At 50.1% G+C, this 23,927-nt stretch overlaps 1 protein-coding gene across 1 annotated transcript in view; it reads left to right on the top strand.

Moving 5' to 3' along the window:
• Window positions 1–23,927, top strand: part of Klhl29 (kelch like family member 29) — a 138,644-nt gene that overhangs the window by 64,835 nt on the left and 49,882 nt on the right. Inside the window, exons 2-3 of the mRNA XM_059248497.1 lie at window positions 7,384–7,525; window positions 10,529–11,041. Coding sequence (XP_059104480.1) covers window positions 7,384–7,525; window positions 10,529–11,041 — 655 coding nt within the window. The remainder of the gene's footprint in view (window positions 1–7,383; window positions 7,526–10,528; window positions 11,042–23,927) is intronic.

Below are 23,927 nucleotides of genomic sequence, written 5' to 3'. Positions count from 1 at the left end.
GCTTAATCTAAAACCACCCAGACACCAAAAGCTCTCCCACCCATGCATGAATTCCACCATTAGCACACGGTTGCTATAAATAAGCCTTGCCTTCTCCAGGGTACACTGCTGTGTGTGAGCACCCCTGGGAAGTAGGTACACTCAGTCCCCAGCAGGAGTGCCCTTTACTAAACACTGGCCTCCACCACTCCCCACAGGCAGGCCTGGCCATCAGGAAAGCCCTAAGAAGAGTCTTGCAAGGAGAGGTCTGCTGGAAGGAAAGGGGAAGTGTACCATTTGCAAAGGAAGGCCGTCCATCTAGGCTGAGCTGACAGCGAGGTCGTACGATCGATTCCCCAGAGCAACCCACCCAAGGGCTGGTGGCCTGAGTCCTACCCACTTCTGCCATGGGCAGGCACCAGCTCCCGCTGGTCGCAGAAAAGCTATGAGAGTGAAAACCTCCAGGTAAAAAGACAAAGGAGGTGACAGCATTCGCTACTCCCAATTCATGGGTCTCTGCCGCCTACCTCTGCCGTGTGTGGACTCAGAGCTGTGCTTGCCTGCCTCCCTAGGTGGCTCCAACTTCCAGACCACACTCTCTTGGCAAGGCAGATCAAATGATTGCTGTCCTGGTGGTTAGGGAAGCTACCAAGCAAGGCTTTCAGAGGGAGTGCTTCACGTGCGCGCGGGGAGGTCAGCAAACATGGCTCTGTCCACGATGACGACAGAGCCCCAGCCAGTTGAGTATCCATCCCTGACTTCAGTAATCCAGAGCTAGGAGCTGCAGCAGTGGGCCCCGGCAAACACGTCTTCTCCAGCTTGGGTGGGTACTGCAGGGAGGCCTAAGGTGCAGAAGGAAAGCATGGTTGTGGGTCAAGGTCAGAGATGCAAGGGCCACGGCCATGGCCGGCATTTCCCTCCCTGTGGGTTCTCAGCTTTTTAACCAAGGCTACTTTCCTCCCACCGGCCACCTGGGGCCGCCGCTCCAAGGGAGGCTGCGTGTACCCGTTTTAGTATTTACACGGTACCAGCCCCCTTCTGTGTTTATGCTGCTCCCCAGTCCTCTGCGAAATGCTAGGGGATGCAGATGATAACGCAGGGCCCGTTTGACGAGAGCAACCCACAAGTGACTTTGGAGTTCTTGGCTTTTACACTATACACAGTAGAGCGTGTATCTCATTTTTTTTTCCCCTTTCTTTTTGTCTGTTAGTGACTTGACAGTATTTTCTAATATCTAACCAATTTGTGGGGGTGGGGGATGCAGGGAAGGCTGGTTGGGACAATTCTGCAGTGTCTTTGTGGACGCCAGTCACCAGGTAGTATCCACTGAAGCGGTGCCTGGCCTCCAGGACAGACGAGTCTTGCTATGTAACTCTGACTAACGTGCAATTCACTGTGTGATCCAGACTGGCTTGGTGCACACACACACACACACACACACACACACACACACACACACACACACACCGGTCCTCTTACTTTAGACTCCTGACTGCTAGGATCACAAGTATAAACTACCATGCCTGGCTATTGTCTCTCTTCATATCTGTGGCATGGGTGCTGCCATTAACAAGCGTAGGAGAAGTGAGGCATCCTGTGACTCTGCTCCCTGCAGTCTCTCTCCAAGTCTGAGTCATCGCCACCAACCCCTGAGCCAGCTGGCCCCATGGCGGCAGCGTTTGTACATCTCTCCAGGAAAGGACCTTGACCATTGCTGGACCCGGGTCCCCAGCAGAGCTTCTGGACCCGTGTAAGAACAGAAGCAGACTGAGACATGGGTGGCAAGGCTCCAGACGCTCCGGTAGGAAAGGTTCTCATAGCTGAGAGAGAGCGCGCTGGCACGGGGTGTACCACGCTCAGTGGCACTCAGATAGGTACCGCCACACCAGCTGTATGCTCCACCAGTGGCAAGGCGTCTAGGACTGCAGGTTCCAGTCTGGAAGCAGGTGTGTGGGCCCTAGGTGCCATCTTCAGCCACATGACTGTAGAAACGGGTCATGTGAGGGGATGAACTAGGCTCCATCCTGTGTCAAAGCTCAAAATGTACCAGCTGATACAGGGTGCCTGGATGGTGATCTTAGCCCCAATCCATTGGTGTTACTCAATCCTTGCTGAACTTCTGTGACCCACTGCCATCCCATCTCTTCTGGCAGCTCTTGAGGATTTCCTGGTTCTTTTGATGCCCTTGGGAAAAGAGTGGATGGTGCAGTATTTGGGATTTCCCAGGGGACATCCATGTCCGTAGCAAGGGTCACCCTCAGCATCCTTGCACCTCTACCACACCCAGGCACACTCAGGGAGGACCAATAGTTTCTGGCCCTTGTTAGTGGATTATGTTAGCCAAGCCTCTGAGGAACCTTCAGTAGTCTCCATGGCTGTGGAGTCATTTGGTGGTCCCTAGAGAGGCGAACCAGACCATCCTATGGCTCTGCTCCATGACCTGCACGGTCCACTCTTCCTGAAGCATGCCCTGCCAGTTCATTCATTCCTTGAACCAGTGTCTTGATGTCACTGTTCCTCTTGGCCCATGCTCTGGCTCCCGAACCCTGCTTTCATCCTGGGGAGAGCTATGCCAAGCAAAGCACCTGCTGGGCCAGGCATGGCACCGAGCATCTATCTTCCTGGAGTTTGCCTGCCAGGACAGGGTCAACAGGACCTTTCGGGGCAGTGCTCCGAGCCCTGTGAGTGTACAGAGGCTGAGACAGCCCCCAGGGAGTCTAAGTCCCCATCATCATTCAGACCTCCCTGCCCACTCGGCTGCTGCAAATGTCTGTGGTGTTTTTGTGCAGAGTAGGGAGATCTCTTCTCTCTCTTTCTCTGTCTCTCCATCTCTGTCTCTCTCTCTGTCTCTCTCTGTCTCTCTCTCGCTCTCTCTCTCGCTCTCTCTCGCTCTCTCGCTCTCTCGCTCTCTCTCGCTCTCTGTCTCTCTCTTGCTCTCTCTCTCTCTCTCTCTCTCTCGCTCGCGCTCTCTCTCTCTGTCTCTCTCCGTCTCTGTCTCTCTGTCTCTGTGTCTCTGTCTCTCTCTGTCTCTCTCTCCCTCTCTCTCTCTCTCTCTCTCTCTGGTTGGACTGACCAGCAGAACACAGGCTCTCTGGCTCCTGAACAACTTAAGCAGAAGGACCTCCGGTGCCTCCTGCCTCCCCAGCTGGGTAGCATCTCCCTTGACCCCTCTGCCAAGGATCTTTGTCTTCTGAGAGCAACACTGTGGACCATGTGACACTGTGTACCTGGTCTCCCCAGGCTGGAAGAGGGTAACCCTCATGCCCTGTGAAGCTGCTGGGGGCGCGGGGGTGGGGTGGAGGGGGTGGGGGTGGGGTGGGGGGAGTGGACAGCCCATGGTCAGCAGGCGCCTTCAGCCTGTGCTGCCGCCCCGTGCCTCACGGAGCTTCAGCCATAAAGGACCTGAGTCTTTAGTGTTCTCCAGTCTCTGAAAGGAGCAGGATGCTGTCAGGCACCGTGAAAATGTGACCTTTGAAAATTTACAAGAGCCGGGGTTTAAAAAGCTGCTGTGTTAATGATGCATCCCATTAGCATCTCATTAAAGGGAAGCCGAGAGACGCCCGGCTCAAGCCCAGTGATGGGCAGATAGGGCCACTCTGCAGAGCTGGTAGGGGAAGGCTATGCTGGTGAGTCTCTCCTGATGAGTACCTCCATGTTACTGCAGCAGAAGCCAGGGCCAGGGAGAGGCAGAAGGTCTCAGTCTGGGTGCCTTCCCAGGTGTCCCAGAGAATGGCAGTGGGAGGAAGTGAGAAGTGAGAGAGACCCTGTTGAGCCCACTTCTGCCCTATTGGCTGAGATGCTGGTCTTTCTTGTACTGGCAGCCCACTCTCTACCCCCATCCCCACCCCACCCCACCCCACCCCACCCCACCCCTGCTCTCCTTCCCTAAGACAAGCCCTCACTCAAGCTGGGAACAGCCTGGATTGCTCCTAAGGATTCCAGATGTGTAGGAATTCAAAACCGTGAGAGGGAAGTTCAAAGCTACAGTCACAGACCCATACAGGGTCCCAGGAACCTCCAGAATCTGCCATCTGCATGTGATTATATGGGGCCTGGAGCCCTTGGCAGGAGGAAAGGCCCTTTAGTCAGGCTTCCTGCCTCACATACTATACTGGTCAGTCCATATATGGCACCTGAAAGCCCTGGAAATCTCAACAAAGGGCACACTCCTACATTTAAGTTGCTTGTGGTCAATCCATTTATGACTCACCTGGAAGCCCTGGACCTCTCAGGAAAGGGCACACCACTCCTAACATCCAAGTTGTTTGTTGACAGAATCAAGAAAGGAATATTCACTTGATTGCTTTAATAAAATAAAATTCCTGAGCTGCAAATTGCTTGCAGCTTAAGATGTTGCTAGCGCAGAATAGAATGTGAGTGGTTTTATTTATCATTCCTAAAGGGGGGGGGGTGTGGTGGGAGGGGGGCGGGGGCAGGGTGGACTTCAGAGATGTTTTCTTCAATCTAAGAAACTGCTTGTACTGATCATGCAAGAAAGACAGAGTCAAGCAGGAGGCCTGGCAGCCGGGGAATCTCCCTGTGGCTCCGAATCAGCCTGTGCACACCCAGAGAGAGCACCCAGCTTCTATTTGGGGTACACCAGCGTTGACATTGTACACCAGCATGCTCTGCTTCGTGAGCCTTCAAAGGGAATCACCTGGGTCCAAATGGCCCGCATCACCATTGCCCTGGCCAGTACAGAGCACCAGCCCAATAGTTATTCACTAAAGAATAGACCAAGGCATAAATGAGTGACACACTGCATAAGCTTGAGCAATGTGTCGGGGGGAAAAAATATGCAATTTTTCAAGTCCAGAAACTCCCCCTAATTTCGGGGCAAACATTAGAATTCTCAGAGTTTTATACCATAGAACCCGATGACCCAAACTCAAGGGAAAAAACAAACAAACAAAAAAAAAAAAACAATCAGAGCTTCTGGCAGAAGTGGCGGGCTCAGGGTTGTTTCCAGAAGGCTTCCCTCCCTGGTTAAGTTGCCTTGTGGACCTGCGGACCCAGCAGTGCAGAAATGGTGACAGGGAGAGAGGGAGAGGACTCTTGAGATCTTAAGCAAAGCTGTTGTTTCGTATCTGGGAAGCCTCTGGGACATGGGCAGCAGAGAGGGGCTGCAGCGCCCCCTCCTGGCGGAAGAGGTTTCCACATTGTCAGGGAAGAGCCTTGCTGGCGCGTTCACACACGCCTCTAAACAAGGCTCTTGAATAGGGCAGAGCACAGACTCCTTTCCCCCTCAGGTGCCTCTGGTTTCAGGAGCAATTTCTGTGCCTCTAACCCCACCATGAGCCTGGAGCCTGGAAATAAAGGGCTGCAGATGACTAGATGGCTTCTGCCTCTAGACGGGGCATATATTGAACGTTACCTCTTCAGAGAACCGGAGGAAAGCCTCCACGGTGTTTCCTATGTCTCGCTACCATTATGGCTATGCCCCAGACCCCCCCCTCCTTTTGTATCTCACTCCCACTTCAATCTCATCCATGCCACAAGCAGGGGTGGGGCCCCCGATCAGAACACTTGTCCAAGGAATTGTTCTTTTTCTTTGTTCTTTTTTTTTTTTTTTTTTTCTTTTCGTCCTCCTCTCCATGTCCTGTTCCTGGAAGTGGAGCATCTGAAGCATAGGCCAGAAGCAAAGTGCACCCTAATGCAATTACCTCTGCACTGCCCCGGGTCTCAATGCTGCCTGGCCGCTGCTCTCCCAGCAGGCCCCGCTGCAGGCTCTGTGTGCCAAAGTGTGATACAGCAAAGACTCCAAAAGCCCTGCCCAGCCTATGGCCCACACCCCCTGCTATGTGCCTTGCCTAGGACCCAGGAGAATCACCCTGCCCCAGGGTCCCCCAGGGAGCTCTGCCTCCAGCTTTATCCTTGGGCCAGGCTCTATCAGAAGATGCTACAGATAGACGTTGCGGCTTTCACCTGAACGTGCTGCTTCTGTGAGTGTCCCTGGAGAAGAACTTATGTCCCTCATCTCGGCTCACATGCTTCCCTAGGCCAAGCTGGGTTCCTAAGAGCTGTGCCCACTCTTCTCAAAGCCACCTCCACTGAGGTCCTTGCCCCTTGGCACCCCAGTTTCCTTATCCCAGCATCTACGATATGTTTAGGATTTATTTTAATTATTTGTAAGTAATGGCCGTAGTAGAAAATTTGGTATTTAGGTATGGTGATACACAACTGAAATCCTAGCACTTTGAAGTGAGAGATAGGAAGGTCACAGGTTCAAAGGTAGCCTGGAATACAAACCCTTTAAAAAAAAATAAAAAGATCTGGGGATGTGGGTCAGTGGTAGAACACTTGCAAAACACGTCCAACATCCTGAGTTCGATCCCCTGAACCATATTATTTTGATAAACGCAAACGAAGGTCGACAGGAAGTTACCCATAATCCTCTCACCCAAGGCTAACATCGTGCTGACATTTGGGTCACTCCCCTCCCACACATGTTGTTCAACAGCAGGACGGTTTGCATCGGGAGGTCCCACGGGCGTAATCTTGTGGCCTGCTTTTCTCATCAATATCACAGCAGGAACATTTTGCCTTCTCATTATGCATTTCGAGAAAGCATGCTTCCTAGGGGCCCGCGTTCTATCAGGACTGTAGCCTTGGGGGCTACTGTCACCGGACATGTGCTTTCATTCTGAGAGTCCTTTTCTTGTCCATCTAAACAGCTAAATCAGAAGGCGAGCTCACATAGCAAGCAAGCCCCCTTACTGCTCTGAGAGGCCATCGGTTCTTCCTACCCGGGGGCCATGACCTGACCTGTCCTACTGGCTTCCATAACCCCCGCCCTTCCTCCGTGGGTTGACTGGGTCTCAACAGCATGTGTAGGAGTAGGGTGGAGAATATGCTGTAGCCCTCATTTGCCGGCTGATGACGGTGTTCTGCGGAGCAAACCTTTTGCCATCTCGTTAGGAATTCTCAGTCAGCAGCCACAAGTGAAAGTCCTGGGCACCTGGTGGACTGAGACTTGAGTGGGTTCAGTCGGTGCTCAGCCCATACCCTGGATAAGTGGGTAGCATTTGGGTTACGGTGGGTTACCGACAGTCTGAGGGCTGAGGTGTCCCCACACCAGAGAATGCTCCCATCAATTGCAGTACTTCCCCTGGGATAGGCAGCAGCAGTAGAGATGCCCAGTAAGGCACTGACTTGGAGTTGGAGAGGCCAGAAGCTCATCAGAGGCCAAACCTGTAGGTGTATTTTGTCCTGATATCCCATGATCCTTGCTGGGAAGGAGGCAGAGGTCCCAGCATTAGTGGGACTGGATGCAGGCTATCTCTTTCTCTCTCTGCCCATGAACCACAGACGAAACTCAGGTTTCAAGGATACTGCTGAGGGAACAGGTTCCAGACAGGGTCCTGGGACAGTCTGTGCTCACCATTCTCATCCTACTTCTCACAGGCTCCGGGCATCTCCAAAGCCGACAATCAGTCCCAGGGACTCACGACCAGCATTCGATGGGGCCAGACGCCCATCAATCAGTCCACACCCTGGGACACCGATGAGCCGCCCTCCAAACAGATGAGGGAGAGCGAAAATCCAGGTGCGTGTCCATCAGCTGACAGAGACACCTACTTGCCGGGTGCTCTGTTCTTCTCCAAAGATCCTGATCCATGAGTCTGCAGAAGCCCAGATATCAGGCTTGGGATGTGTGGGACCCCAAGTTTCTCAAGTCACACTTTCAGGGAGATTTTTTTTTGCCTTGCCCATGGTTACATGAGCATGCTCTGACCCCAGGTCTAGGATTTCCTCCTTCCATAGCATCTAGGTCCTCCCGCTGACAGCTCTGACCAGAACAAAGGACCTCCCACTGTTCCTGGATCTCCCCACCTCCCCACCCCACCCCATCCCCGCTTTGGTACAGCTACCTAGAGATACCCCCAGCTCCATGCCAGATAAACACCGCAGACCCATCAGTCACTCCACCCTAAAGCTCACAAGTTCCAGTCCCTTCACTTTCCAACTATTCTGTCCCTCTAAGGTGCAAAGCCACAACCCAGTGCTAACAACCCATTTAGCACCCCTCCAGCGCTCTCCCTTCAGCACCCCACGTTGGTCATTACAACCCCAGAGCACAGCTGTTCAGCCCACACACAGCATGTCCTGTCCTGGCAGTCAAACTCAAGTTTGCCACAAGGCCACCTCTTCATAATTGGGTTTAAGCAGCTGTGTCTGGGGACACAAGAGCAGATCTCTCCACTCTCTCCTGAATGGGGCCACTGTGATCTCCAGTGTTTTTTGTTTTTTCAAGACAGGGTTTTTCTGTGTAGCTTTAGTGCCTGTCCTGGATCTCACTCTGTAGACCAGGCTGGCCTCGAACTCACAGAGATCCGCCTGGCTTTGCCTCCCGAGTGCTGGGATTAAAGGAGTGTGCCACTGCCGCCCAGCCCCAAGTGCTATTTTTTTTTTTTTTTGCATGTTTTGTTTTTTCTGTGTTCTGTTCCCAGTTTTTCTAGAATTGTGTCCTTCATAGCCCGTCCTAACAGCTTCCAAGTCATGGAGTAAAAACAGTGATCAGGGCTTGCTGTAAGTGACTAGAGGCCTCTCTGTAGGTCTCCAGCCGCTTTCAGGCAGTCATCTCATTTAAAAAGAAAAAAAAAAGAATCCTCCCCATGGCATAGCATTTCAGAGCTGTCTGTGGCCTTGTCAGCCAGGCTCTGACATTTTGATGCGTGTTCCCAGCTTCCCTGGCTAGTCCTGGGGAGCACTGAGTTTGAGGTGACAGTCCTTGGCCTTGAGACATCCAGCCATACTGGATCACATTGATATCACCTCCTCTGTTCAGCTGGGACATGGTGCCCCACCCCCCGCCCCCCGCAGCCTATTCTAGAGTCTAGCCAGCAATACATTGCCAATGTTCCTGGCTTGCAGTCTCCCCCTCTCGTCACACAAATGGTAAATATTTCTTGCACAGTATTGTGTGCCTTGTTCTGTGTGTGATCTCAAGGCTTGCAGCGGTCCTAGACGCTGGTACTACTGTGCCTGCTGCAGATGAGGAAATTAACACGGGAAAGGCATGCATGTCACTTATCCCGGAACCAGAACCAGGACTCAGAGCTGGTCCGTTCCGATACCTCGTCCTCACTCGATGCCCCCTCCTGGTTTGAGTGTAACTGTGCCCTCTGGGCTCCTGCCCTCCCTCCTCATCTCAGGTCTGAAAGGGAACTCCTACTCCTTCTAGCCTCCAGAGCTCCCCATCTCGTGCCTCAGTCTCCCCATTCTCAGTCTACACCCGAACCCCAGAGGAATCTTGAAAACCAAGGTTGAATCTGAATAATGGAGGCCCCAGCCAAGACTCATTCAGTCGGAGGTGGCCGGACTAGAATTCCCTGTCATCCGTATCTCCCAGCTTCCGCACAAGCCGTCTGGGTCACCTCCATGTCCATTAAGCTCCAGGTAGACCCAGGCCTTGCTCTGCCTGACTTGGGCACCGCTGGCCTTTCCTCTTTTATCGCATTCTGAGAGGTGTGGCTGGCCTTCCTTGTTCTCCTAAAATTACCTCGGGTTCCTCCGGTTTCCAACAGCGCCAGCTGTGTGGAGGGAGGGTGTGTGAGACAAGACCTGGAGTCCCCTCAGATCTTTTCCAGGATTTCCCAGACTCCATCCACCTCTTTCCAGGTGCCTAGGAAAGACCTTGTCATCTTCAAGGCCCACTGCGCTCACCTGAGCCCCCTGTAAACGCTGTCCACGGCCAGCCTCCTCTATACCTCCCGCCCACCCACCACGATTCTCCAGCAAAGACGTACATACACCACCACCCATAGGCAACGTCTGCCACGTGTCTGCCACACCGTTGGCGTTACTTTGTGTTCTCACAAAGATGCTTTCCGCCTTCCGTTCTCAGTCCAGATTAACAGATTAAAAAAGCATGAGGCTCAGAGAATTGAAGCAACTTGCCAGGGCTCGTGGCTCCTAGGTAGGAGAGCTGAAGTGAGCATAGGTCTCTCTGAGGGCCTCTGATTATTTTCTCTCGGCTTTGTTGTGTTTCATTTCTCCCAAACAGATCTTTCTTTATTTTCTGGACCCCCATAGTCATTTGTCATTTGTCACTGCACACTTTTTTTTTTTTTTGAGACAAAGTCTTGCTATGTAGCCTTGGTTGGCCTGGAACTCCCTATGTAAACCAGACTAACCTCAAACTCATGGAGATCCGCTTGCCTCTGCCTCCCTCCAGAGTGCTGGGATTAAAGGTGTACACCCCTGCTTTATCACATTTTTGTTGTTGTTGTTGTTGTTTTTGCTTTTGTTTTTCGAGACAGGGTTTCTCTGTGTAGCTTTGGAGCCTGTCCTGGAACTCGCTTTGTAGACCAGGCTGGCCTCGAACTTACAGAGATCCGCCTGGCTCTGCCTCCCCGAGTGCTGGGATTAAAGGCGTGCGCCACCACCGCCCAGCTGCTTTATCACATTCTTAAACTGCTGAGTGCTTGGACACAAATGTCTTAGCCACTGTTGTTACTCCAGGTCCCAGCCCAAGGCCTGGGACAGTTGATGTTTGTTGAGCGAATATGTAACTGGCCGAATAACATGTCTTCCATCTCCCTTACAGGCACAGGGCCATGGGTGACCACGGTGGCCGCCGGAAACCAGCCTTCCCTGATTGCACACTCCTATGGAGTGACCCAGCCTCCCACCTTCAGCCCGGCTGTGAACGTCCAGGCCCCGGTCATCGGGGTGACTCCCTCACTGCCTCCCCATGTGGGGCCCCAGCTCCCGCTGTTGCCGGGCCACTACTCACTCCCACAGCCGCCCTCCCAACCACTGAGCAGTGTGGTGGTGAACATGCCTGCCCAGGCCCTGTATGCCAGCCCTCAGCCCCTGGCAGTATCCACTTTGCCTGGAGTGGGGCAGGTAGCCCGCCCGGGACCCACTGCTGTGGGCAACGGCCACATGGCAGGGCCTCTGCTGCCTCCACCTCCGCCAGCCCAGCCGTCCGCTGCTCTCCCCAGTAACGTCCCTGCCACCAATGGGCCCCCCACCACAGACTCGGCCCATGGGCTACAAATGCTACGGACCATTGGAGTGGGGAAGTATGAATTCACCGACCCAGGGCACCCTAAAGGTAAGTCCTGTCACACACTCCACTGTGTGCCTGGTCTGTACCTCCCTGCCTGGTCACTCGAACACAGGGAAGACAGAAATGTGTTTATGGTAGCTCTCTCATTGACTTCATCTAACCAGAAGCTGTGGCAGAAACTCCTTATTGGGGGGGGGGGGGAGGGGCGGGGGAGGTAATCCAGGCAGAGAGACAGTATGGAGATTGAGACAAGCAAGAGCAGGATTCACAGAGCAAGAAAGAAAAAAAATGGGAAGAAGGAAGAGGGAGCCTGAAAGTCCAACGCCCAGGGCATGCTCACCCCAGGCTAGACCAAGGCTAGGTTGAGCAAGAGCTACCCATTCCTCCTAAGGGTCACCAGAACAGTCCATGGCGGCCTTTACCACTTTGCATCCATAAAGACATTCAAAACACCATCTGCCTGTGCCGGTCAGGACAAGCCTTCTCCACCAAGCCATTGATAAGAGCCGGACCAGGGCCCGGGCACACTCCTACCACCCTGAGCCACTTAAGGTTTTGGTTTTGAAGGACTGAAGGGGTCTCTGTGAGTCCCTGGGAAGAACAGCTCCAGGCTGGCCTTCAGGGGACCCCAGACCCCAGCTCCCAGCCCCGGAGGGGAGTTTCCTTACCAAGAGCTCAGAGGTAGTTCCTGCGGTTGGGGAAGGGAGCACACGGACAGCATGGTTCTCAGCCTGGGCCGCAGCCTCAGCATCAGGGCACAGGACATTAGAGGTGGGTTCTAGTCTCAGGATCTGACTGAGCGGGACAGCAGGGCCAGGGCCAGGGCTGGGAGGGGAGGCTTTGAGGTCGCCTGTCTTAGATTTGCCTTTCCTAGATGCAGGGACATGGCCAGACAGCTCAGGTCCTGATCCTGCAATATGCAGAGGGATGGTTATGAGGGTTCCACCCGGCTAGGCAGCGCCAGGGGCAGGAGGAGGCCAGAGGGTCTCCGCCTAGCTGCCTAGCACTCTAGCCTGCTAGAGTACCCATGTCTCCTCCAAAAGGACCAGTAGGTGGTGCTACATAGTGGACACAAACTAGCCATGGCTTTTCCTCAGATCTCCTGAAAGTCCGGCTCAGGGGTCCCTGCCTCTTAGCAGAGCAATCTTGCCGTTAGTCACTCTCTGCCCGCTGTTCTCCAGACATTTGTCACTGTCCTTCTGAACCGTTCTCCAGTCTTTCTGAGCAACCCCAACCACAAAGCCAGTGCCTAGCTCCCTGTGGGGTTTCACTCTGAACCTGTGTGAGCTCTGACTGCCTTTGTGTGGGAAATCAGTACTAGTTTTAAGTGACAGAAATTATAGAAAATTACATCTGAAATCTGGTAAACCCTTGCTTTGTTTAAAATTTATTTTATATATATATATAGAGAGAGAGAGAGAGACTAAATTGATTTCTTCTTTGAACTGTTTTTGTTTAGCAACCCCTCTCTTTAAAAAAAAGAGACCGCCCCAAAAGAACAAAAGCGCTCACACACACACACACACACACACACACACACACACACTCCCACTTCATGAGCCACCAACTCTGACACAAGAGGCTGTGGGGTCCCAGCTGTCCAAGGACTATCCTAAAGCTAGAAGCATTAGACAACATTAGTGTCCCCACAGGGAGAGGCCTTTGAAAGGTCTTGCTGGTTTTCTAGGTTCCAGACATGTATCTAGAGAAAACTGTTCTGTACAGAAGGGAACCAGCTTAGCTGACCCTAGAATTCCCTGGTCTAGGGCTGGACACTGAGCTGGAATCTCTCTCTCTGAACATTGCTAGAAGAAGGTTGCCCCTGAACATCCTTACCCTTGAGATGGGGTGACACAGGTTGCTAAGGTCGGGCTGCTGAGCCTACTAGACCATGAAGAGCTGCTCCTGGGACAACTGTGGAAGGCCAAAGAGTGCAGCCTGACCTCTGCGGCCCCAAGCCATACAGGGTTATGTGGCCCCATGCCGTTCGCTATACCAAGCCCCATAGGGTAGATTGGGTCTGGGTGAGAGGCAGGAAGCAAAACTCAGAAAGTATCTCCTGCTCCATCTTCTGGGGAGCCTTTGAAGTCTTCCAGCTCAGGCCAGTGATTGTGGGTGACCTGTCCAGCACCCCACTTTCCATTGTTGTCCACCGGACCAGCTGTTTGCCCAGAGATCACGTTAATTCACAGGTCTGTTTATGGCCCTTGCTGGCTGGTAGATCTGCCTTGTATTTGTGAAGGAAGACAAGGGAATCTACACGTACAATGCTCAACACTCGAGCCTGGGTGGGTTTTTATTTTTTTAAGTAAGTTCTCCTTTCATTTCTAATCTTAAAAGCCTTTCTTGCTGAAGCTATAATTTATCTGTCAGATCTAATGTCAAACAACTACATTTGGGGGAAAAAAAAATAAGAAACCCAAATTTTGAAATCAAATCTTTGCAACTTGCCATGGGAGAGTCATAATCCCGACAGCACCACGTGGGTTTGGATTTGGGTCACTTTTAATTTTGCCCATAGGGATTTTTACATCCCTGAAACTCAATTGATTTCACACTCCTAAATGACAGACAGCTGGCCCCAGGCAGGAACAGGAGGCACCACATGATGTTATCAACACAAATCAGAACTCCACTTTTAAAAAAAAAAAGGAAAGAAGAAAAAGAAAAATTTTCTTTTTCTCCTAGTGTCTGTTTGAAACCTTGCCCAACATTATAATAAGATCCACCATGCACAATCTAGCTCATTACAATCCTGTGATTTTTGCCTTTACTATTGTTTGATGAGACAACCTGGCCTCTCGTGGGGCTGAGTAATTATGCAGAGAGAGCCCCCTCCATGAAGAACAGGTCTTGCCAGCCAGAGGGATAGGCCACTGGTATTTTTAGACTTCATTAGTGCCCTGATTTAAAATTTCACATTTTGTTTCTTGTAATTATCTTCCGATCGACTGAACGAAATTTTCAGCCGAGGCTCTATTAGTCCGCCTTTCCCAAAAAAAAGGGCTTTGGGACTTTAATTTAAAACTTAACCAATTGAAAAAGAAAGGTGGTGTGCAAAATGCCTTTTGATTTGCTGTAGGTCAAGCGATTGTCTCTCATCTGTGGCTAGAGAAACCAGCATGCCTGTGGTTTGCTTTAATGAGTGTTATTTAAATGCATTGAGCACATATAGATTTTCTTAAGAAACTTACAAGATAAATCTTTCTTTCTCTAAGAACAATTTGAGGGTAGGAGCAAGCTGTGGAATTTTTTTTTTTTAGATTATATATTGAAAGGTAATTAAAAATAGATTTCATGTGTGCAAAGCGATAAGGGAGGAAAACGGAATTAGTTCCATCTGAATCTTTATAAAAGACCTGGTGTGCTGGTCTTGGCATTAGATGGGCACAGGCCCCCCGGGCTGATCCTCTGGGAGAGGAACAGCCAAACTCAGGCCTATGCGGAAACCGAGGTCTAATGACCCTGCTCCTAGAGATCCCTGGGAGGTCAAGCCGAGGTGCAGGCTGGGTGAAGTATTTCTGCCATCTTTCATCAGGGATGGTTGGTGGCTTTAGTCATGGCTGGGAGCCTCTAAAATTCCCAGACCCCTGGGCCCAGAGGCTGTCTTGTTTTCTACTTGAGTGTCTGGGGAGAAAAAAAGCTAATGGCACCTGCTTCCTTTCTTCCGGAGATGGCGGCGGGGACATGTCTGTTCTGGTATAGACCCTGTCATAGGCACAATGTAGGGGCCATGATGAGCCATCTGCAGAGTTTGGCTTCTCTGCCCCAGGACCAAGGAGCTACATGATGCATGGATTGTTCCACCCCTTCCGTGGTTAGTTTCTCTCCTCTCTCCCTAACTGTAGACCTCTGGAACTCTGTCCATCCTTGCACTTGCATCCTGCATGAACCACAGCTATTCCAACTCTAGCAGCCGCAAAGACGGTATCTTAGGAGATGCTGAGGTGTGTGGAATCGCTGTGTGGCCAGAGTCAGCCTCCTGACCTCTCTGAGCTTCCTTCCTCCACCTTCTCTTAGAAATGGTATCTGAGTGTAGTGGTTCTTGCCAGTCATCCCAGCGCTCAGGGTGACCGAGGCAGGAGGACTGCCATGAGTTTGAGGCCGAACTGAGCTACACTGTGAATTCCATCTAGCTCAGCCTGGGCTGCAGAGTGAGCGCCTGCCTCGTAAAATCAAACATAAATATACATAAGGTGTATATATAATATGTAACATGGGAATGTTTATACTACTACCCTCCTGGTGTCCAGGGGAGGGCCAAATGGGAACTGTGATCATCTCTCACCCCTTGCCTGCTCACTACCACTGATGTCTAGCCCAGCACTTTGTCCAGGGAGTTTAGCAGCTGAGCAAGCCCATCCAGTGTTCACAAGGCCCACAGCCCTGTGGTCAGGCCACTTTCTTCCAGATGGCATGGTTTACTTTCTGGCAGAGGATGGGAGACTATTCTCCCAGACATGAGGCTAAGGCAAAGCTCATCCTTCCTCGTCCCCCACACCGAGACAAGTCCAGGGCACACTGTTCTCTCTGCAACCTCATCCATACCCTGGAAGGAGCTGAAGTGCATGCCAAAGCTGTTTGCCCACACGCGGCCCATGCTACAACAGCCCTCACGCAGGCCAGCCCTTCCTGTGGCAGTATCCCAGAAATGTCACCCTGAGTCCATCCAGGGTTCAAACCCAGAGGCACCCTTTGTCCTTTGCTGGCCCAAAGTGTGTCCTTTGAGCACAGGCTCCAAAATGAGGCCAGAGTGGTCTTTTCATAATGCAGACTTTGACCTGCCACACCCCCATTCAATTGTCTCCAAAGGTCCCAGTTACTCTGGTGTCCCACAGTCACCCCTGATGTGGTCCCTCGGTGTCTGACACCCACTTGCCTTGCGCTTCATCCTTTGCGACTCTGTGCACGGGCTGCCTTGTGGCCCCGCTACATCCTGAGTTCTCGGGTTCCGTCTGTCTGAGGCCATGCCCCATGCTTTGCATAATTCTTTTTCCCTCCTCAGACTGTGAGCCTCCAAGGCGGGGCGGGTAAGGACTTCATTGGAACCCTATGCTAGCCCAAGAGCCAAAATGGTCCTCCACGTCAAGAGTTATGCAGAGCAGGTGAAGGATGAGAGCACAAAGCTGGGGCTGTCTGAGATTTGGGTTTGTTTTTTTGTTTGTTTGGGTTTTTTTGTTTGTTTGTTTTGCAAAAGCAATCAGTAATCTCAGGCATCCAGGTAGGCAAAAATCTCTCAGGGAGTCATTCTGCAGTCCCCAAGTCCCCATACCTGTCCCACACTAAAAGAGACTAAATTGAGACTTCTTCCTATACCCGGGTACCTCCATACAATTCCTGCCCCCAGTGCATGATGGGACCTGAAATTCTGCCCCCCCCCCCCCGTTCCTCATCTTTAATAACGGCAGAGGCGCTTCTTAGAGCTGCTGTGAAGGTTTGACTCATTTTACACGCAGCCCTCGGTACAGGCCTAGGATAATCGCTGTGAAAGTGCGTTGGGCGATCTCTCTTTGCACCATCAGGACCAGGACCACCTCTCAGCATCCACGGCCTTTTAGGAGTTCGGGTTAATGCGATGAATCAAAGGCCGGTTTGCCTTCCGGAGTCTTAGGAGAGCATGTTAACATCATGATGTCTGAAGGCCTGGCTCCCAGGGGTCCCCCTTTGAATGGCAGAAAATTGCTTTCTCTCATTGTAACATTTCACAATCCTCTGCCATCACCATAACAACCAGAAGGAACCAGCCTGTTGCTGGTACCTTCCCCCCTGAGTCCAAGAACTGTTCATCTTTGTGGGGCTGGTCCTCGTGTGTACCCTGGTGGGGAGGCGGGGCGGGGGGAGGTGTCAACATCCTGTGACCTTGATCTTGATATCAGGGAGCCACGGACACACAGGCAGGATTAGGTACACCTCCATGGCTACAGGTTGGAAAGCTAGCATCATCTGAGTCCTATGGCTCAACTGGCCAAGGCAGGGTGATCGATCAGGAGTGTGTGGCTGGCAGGAACAAAGGTGGTCGGGAGCCCACATCAACTGCTGGGGGAGACTTCCTGATCCCTCCACACATGAACCCGGCAAACTTGTGCTGGTAACCAGGGCTCTACCTCACTTTTCAATTCTGTAGCCCAGACCAGCTTTGAGAATTAGGTAACATGAAGTCAAAGCCTGATGCATAGTGGATTCACAACATTGTTACACACTCTGGCTACTATAAATCTTTTTTTTTTTTTTTTTGGTTTTTTTTCTTTTTGAGACAAGGTTTCTCTGTGTAGTTTTGCGCCTTTCCTGGATCTCGCTCTGTAGAGCAGACTGGCCTCGAACTCACAAAGATCCGCCTGCCTCTGCCTCCTGAGTGCTGGGATTAAAGGCGTGCGCTACCACCGCCCAGCTAAGGAAGGAAGGAAGGTGGTTGGTTGCCACTGCTTTGGACTCAGGAACAAATCTCGGTACCCTCACTTCCTCTAGTAAGGCCCCCACATCCTGCCCACACACCCCTGCCGAAGCAGGGGTGGCACAGCCTGTGTGTTTTGTTTTGTCCACACCAACAAGGTATTTCCCATTCACTGGAACAGAACCCGCCCGGCCCCATGGGAAGCCCTCCTTCCCTTCCCAGGGCTCTATCCTCAGGGCTTTGTTTTTCTTTAATTGGAGAGTTGTCCGGGGCTTAACAGTTTGGTTAAGAGATTATTTGGCCGTGAGTGAACTAGGCAAGCAGCATCTTGCAGTCAAGGCAGCCGGACCAACCCGAGACAATGTCATCCTCATAGCAGGAGGTGACCCAGCCACGCACCCACCTGCTCAATGGGGCACAGGCAGGTGGAGGACTCTGGGCTTTCTCATGCTGCTGGGAAAACACACTGACTTTCAGCCACTAATGTATGCCTAGCATCCTCAGAGTCAGAGATCCTGCCCTGCCCACCTGCAGGGCACCGATAGAGGCGTCAAAACGTTCCTAAGAGTGAGAGGGAACAAAAGGAGGAGACGTTTCCAGGCCTTTCCAAAATACTGACCCACAGTGCAGACACCAGCTGCCCTGACCCAAGTAAGCCCAGCCATCGCTCAGGAGCAGCAAACTGAAGCAGATAATAGCAAGATGACTAGCTACACACAAGGTCTGTGACTCAGAGGCCGAGAGAAAGCTGGAGTCATGTCACCTCCCTCCCTGATGCCCCACTGGGTATTTATGGAGCAACTCCTATGTGTTCTGAGACACCAACTCAGAGCCTGTATGTTGGCTTGTCTCATAAGCCAAACAAAAGTCACAGCCAGCAGGCTAGCTGTGTGCCCCTACACAACTTCTGCTTCTATCAAGCAAGAAGCCCTGGGTGACTCGAAGTGTTCCAGACATGGGGGAGCAGGCCTTAGGAGAAAGGGGTTGGCCTTAGGAGAGGCTGCACTGGACTGGGGGAGGGGGAACACAAAAGGTAGTGGCAATAAGAACCATCGAGGCTAGGAAGTGAAAGGGTACCAGAGATGTAGACACACACGTACACACACACACACACACACACACACACACACACACACTCACTCTTCTGGTCCACAAAGAAAGCCATCCTGATTTGAGACTGGTGGGTTGTCTAGAGATTTTCAGGATATCGTTTCTCGGGTATCAGGCACTCAAAGCCTGAATATATACATAGGCTACTTACCAGCTCACTCACCTCCCTACCTCAGGCAGATGATGTTTGGTAGGTTAAAAAAAAAAAAAAAAAAAAAAAAAAAACCTGTGTTCTGTGGTCTTGGCTAAATGTCCATCCATCTCCAGGTCTTCGTGGTCTTAGAAGGTGAAAGTCTCTTTGAATATCATAGGTGTGAGACACCCGACCACCGTTAATCCCTAAAGGGGATATCAGAAACACCCAAATTCCAAAAGTTCACTGTGTACCTTTCTCTCTCCTGGTGCGACAGAGCTTTAATAACCAAGTTCCTGGTGCCTAACCATTATCTAAACAGCCTTCCTCTGCCATTGTTACCAGTAAAGGCATGAAGAGTCGGGTTGTTTCCAGAATTTTCCTCTCCAGAGGCCTGGGGTCAGTTCTGAGGGTGATGTTCAGATAGAGCATGTGGGATGCCCGCTGCTTGCCCCTGCGTGATGGGGAGGGGCCAGATGACAGGTATGCCACATCGTGAAGCAGAACTGGAGAAAACATGGCACAAAACCAGTTCAATGAGAAGCGATTTGGTTGAAATTACATTCCACTCAGGAGCCACGCGCGCGCTATTCTAGAAATGTAAAAGGTAAAATTAATACACATGTTAGTATTTTAGGAACACAAAATATCGTGTAAACTGCTTGAAGAAAAAAAATGGCCAAAAGGTTGCCATCTATTGAAATGGCTGTCATTGCCTGTTTTCTTGGTGAACTTCTTTAAAAGAAAAAAGTGTGTGTGTGTGTGTGTGTGTGTGTGTGTGTGTGTGTGTGTGTGTGTGTGTGTGTTACACCTACCTCAGAAGCTCAAGAGTTTCAGTGCCTCACGGAGCAGCTTTTCTTTGCTCTCCTGGTCTCCCAGCAGCCTGGTGGACAACCAGGCAGAGCCCCGTGACCTGCCTACTGGCTCCTCTTTTCCAAATGACTCCCCACTTGTCATTGCCCCGTGCCTCAGAGGCAGTCTCCAGACGAGGCCAGGGCACCCCTGTTTCTCACCAGCTTCTGCAGGGTCCGTGTCCTGACAGTCAGCCCTCCTGGGACAGCTGTCATCCCGAGATGCTGTGAAGGGGTGCCTTCATCAACTGAATGTTTCCTCACAGCTGCAGAAGCTGGGAATCCAAGTCAAAGTGTAAGCAGGGATGCTCTCTCCTGGTGCCGCTCTCCTTGATGCTGAGTCCTGACATTGTCTTTGTTCGATGGAGCTGTATATGTGTTGTGTCTTCTTCTTAAAGGGGTACTACCCCTATTGGATTACCCTTACAACTTCCTTAAAGGACCATATTCAAATGCCATCCCCTTGGGGGGGGGGGGGGTAGGGCTTTAACATGAGTTCAAAGGTATTCAGTTCAGTCTGTAATGGTCTTTGTTTGGGGTGAGCGGTGATGTTTTATTTTTAAATAAGATGTAGCCCTGGCTGTCCTGGAACTCACTATGTAGACCAGGCTGGCCTAGAATTCATAAAGATCCTCCTACCTCTGCCTCCCAAGTGCTGAGACTAAAGGGATGCGCCACCATGCCTGGCTGTAATAGTCTTTAAATCCATCTCATTGGCAAGTGGAAAGAGTGGCGCCTCCCCACAGCACACTTGCCATGTACTTATCATTTTTTCACCTCTGCAAATCAGGGTCAAGTTAATCTTTCCACTGAGATTCTAAAATTGTTTTTCTTTAAATCACTGGGGCTAGGTGTGTCTCAGTGAAACCTGCTCCCCCCCCTTCAACCCTGTCCCACCTGTGCGCTCTGAACAGCTGCCCACCTCCTTCTCCAAAAGAATCTTCTTCGGGCAACAAGCCATTCATCCTTTGTAACCCTCTCCCCCATGACCACCATAGTGGATAGTAGGGGAAGGTATTACCCGAGCCGTAATTTAACAGAAGTGTTTCATTCCCCCTCCCCCCCCCCGGGGGGGGGTGGCAGTGGATGAAGTTAGCGGCATCTCCAAAGTATCACATTATTCCTAGCAATGCACTAGAAAATTCCCAGGGACACTGCCCCCATTGCCTAGGTGTCCTGGGCAATCACTTCTCCTGCTGCTGGGAATCCTCCATCCTAGAAGGCTTCTCTCCTCCTACCAATGGAAGCACAGAGACAAACCCAGTGTCTTTATGCCTGTGACCTGCCGCTGGGACAGAGTCATGCATCCCATAAGAGCTGTGTGTTCTCAAAGGCAGGTCCACACTCTCACCCAAGGCCACGTCCTATGTGGTGCCACATGGGCTAGAGCAGTAATAGCCCTTGAACATAGCACTAGGGTGTAGACAGAAGTTTCTCCGGTCCCACCTGGCTCCACAGTCCCACAGCTGCTTATAAAATAATCACAAACTGTATGGCCTATGGCTTCTTGCTTCTTGCTAACTAGCTTTGATTTCCTGCCTGCCTCTAAGCTGCCTTGCCATAGGCCAAAACTGCTTTATTTATTAGCCGATGGGAGCAACACATATTCACAGCATACAGAAATATATTCCACATCACTTCCTCTTTTCTATCTAATCAAAAAGGAAGGTTTTAACATTAACATAGTAAAATTATATATAACAAAACAGTTATCAAGTAAGAATTCAATATCTAGTCTATTTTGTATTTGACAAAATTAAAGAAAACACACTATTCTATTTTTGTGAGTCTAAAGTTTTATAACTAATTTACCTTTTATCATGACTAAGGAAAACTATAACTATCTAGTCTTCAACTCCATCAAAGACCCCAGAAGGATATGATATTACCTAAGTAAGCAGGAAGTAAATTGTAAGCGACTTCCAAAATTCTAGAAATGACAGAGACATCTGGCTGCCTGGACAGTCATCCAAAGTTCCTCTGTAACTGTAATGCTGGGGCATCCATATTCAGCCAACATGTTTAAAGTCCCTGGCATAACTTTCAATGAAGCAGGAAATTTTTAAGAACTGTTCCACCCATTCTGGCAGAGTTCATCAGTTACTTCTCCCTATGTCCTGTAGAACACGTCTGGAAGTTTCTTCTGTAAAGCAGAAACCTGAAGGACCATCTTGCCTTGCAAAGTTCAGTGGTCAACTTCTTGTGGGTCCTGCATGTCCAGTTTATACAGCATATTGTCAAGCAGTCCAGGCAAGAACAGTTTCTTGCCCAAATGGCTAACTTTTGCCATAAAGAAAGCAAACTCCATATGGAGTTTCTTAGATGCCTGTCATCTTCTCTGAAGTAATTGGTACTGCCAGGAGCAGACATGTCTCAATGCCCAGGAAAGTCTAAGCTCTTACAACATTTTAAATGCCATATTCTGTAGTTCTACCTAATTGAAATATATCTGTGTATACCTAGAAAACTTAACTAATGTGACTATAAGTTTGGTTATCATAGATGACTAATTATAAATCTGTATTTAATTATACATTACAATTTTAAATGAGTTTCATAAACATACCTTAAACAAGAGTAGAAATATCTCCAGTATAACAAAATTTGTATCAGTAAACTAAAATCTATAGCAATGTAAAACATTTCAAAAAAGTTGTTGCTCTTTAAAAGTAGATTCAATAATCTACCCTTTCATCCTATCATATCTATAATATATATTTCTATATTATATCCCCCTTTTATCTTTTAGAAAGAGATTGACTATGACCAATAACAATTTGTAACCAACCCCTAAACAATGACAAACATCCATAATCCATTTTTTGGGACTGTGGGCATAGTGTTCTAGGCTACTTCCTGCTGACTGGGGGCACTGCTAATCTGTCCTGTAGTCTGTGAGGCTGGATCATCTCAGCCAATTGCCTTGAAGCTGTTCTGGAGGTTGGATCATCTGGGCCATGGCTGTTATGGAAGACCTTTCAGGGGGTCTTGGCTGATCAAACCATATTAGCCTGGAAATAATCCACAGGTTCTCATCTTCAGTGGAAACAAAAGCAGAACCTCTTTTCCAAAGCAATGTATCCTTAGACACAAATTTGGAAGTCAAGATACCTTTAAAATATACATATTGGTTTAACTTAGTAGCCCCTACAATAAAATGTCTCTCTGCAGTTAAAAACCCCGACAATAATACGTAGTATCTAGATTCTTTGTGTAACTTTCATCTTCACATGGCTTAACTTTTATATTACTTTTACTGTCTCTTTAAAGACTTTATTTGTAAAAACTATTTCTTTATATAGCTGTCTATACTCCTTTTCCTCTCTCTTCTGAGCCTACGTACATTTTTACACATACTGTAAACAGTTTAGAAGTTTTTTTCCATCTGAATGTGTCCTATTGTGTATCTGTAATCCTTTTCTGACCTGGAGAGATTTTTTAAACTGTTAAGCTGTGTGGCTAGGAAGAAAGCAGCAGCCCTGGCTGCTGACTCCACCCACCTTGGCTTCCCAACCTGGCGGAGGTATGTTTATCACCAGCTCTGGGAGCCATGCTCACCCCTGACTCTGGGAAGCAGTGTGTTTATGCCCCCACCAAGCAGTGTGCAGCCCAGAAACCTTATAGCAAAAGCTAAATCTGCCACGCAGCATGCTGCGAGGCTTGGAGACGCCTCTGTGTACCTCGGCTAGAATATGCCATGCTGTGCTCAAGCTCAAATGCTGCGGCATCTCTGTACCATGGCCCGCATGAGACATACGAACTAGGAAGCCGTTCTTAGCTCAGTTCTAGAATCTCTTTTTAAGTTCTGTCAGGTTTTAGGTGGAAACTCTTGCCCCACGTTGGGAGGCCAAATGTAGACAGAAGTTTCTCCAGTCCTACCCAGCCCCGCAGTCCTGCAGCTGCTTAAAAAATAATCACTCAGAGGCTTAATATTAATTACAAACTGTATGGCCTATGGCTTCTTCTTGCTGGCTAGCTCATATAACTTAATTCAACCCATTACTAGTAATCTATGTATTGCCATGTGTTCCATGGCTTTACCTGTGTCCCATTACATGTTGCTCCTTGGATGGTGGATTAGCATCTCCCCAACTCCGCCCTTCTCCTTTTATCTCTGCTTTGATTTCCTGCCTGCCTCTAAGCTGCCTTGCCATGGACCAAAGCTGCTTTACTTATTAGCCAATGGGAGCAACACATATTCACAGCATACAGAAAGACATCCCACAGCACTAGGGAGAAACTTGTTCCAAAGGAAGACAGAAAGATGACAGACATGGGAAACAGGGACTCTCACCCTATCAAGTCTCACAGTTGATGCCTTTTTTGGAAATGACTGCTTAGTGAATTTGATTTCCCAGGAATATTAAGTGAATGGTCAACCATGATCATCCATTATCACCCAGAGTGCCTCCAGGGGCCAATCTCAGGGGCCTAAGATGCCTTGCT

The sequence above is a fragment of the Peromyscus eremicus genome, chromosome 22 (assembly GCF_949786415.1).
Source record: "Peromyscus eremicus chromosome 22, PerEre_H2_v1, whole genome shotgun sequence".
In the NCBI taxonomy this organism is placed as follows: Eukaryota; Metazoa; Chordata; class Mammalia; order Rodentia; family Cricetidae; genus Peromyscus; species Peromyscus eremicus.
Note: the sequence above shows the minus strand (reverse complement) of the source record. Positions and strands in the feature narration are given on the sequence as shown.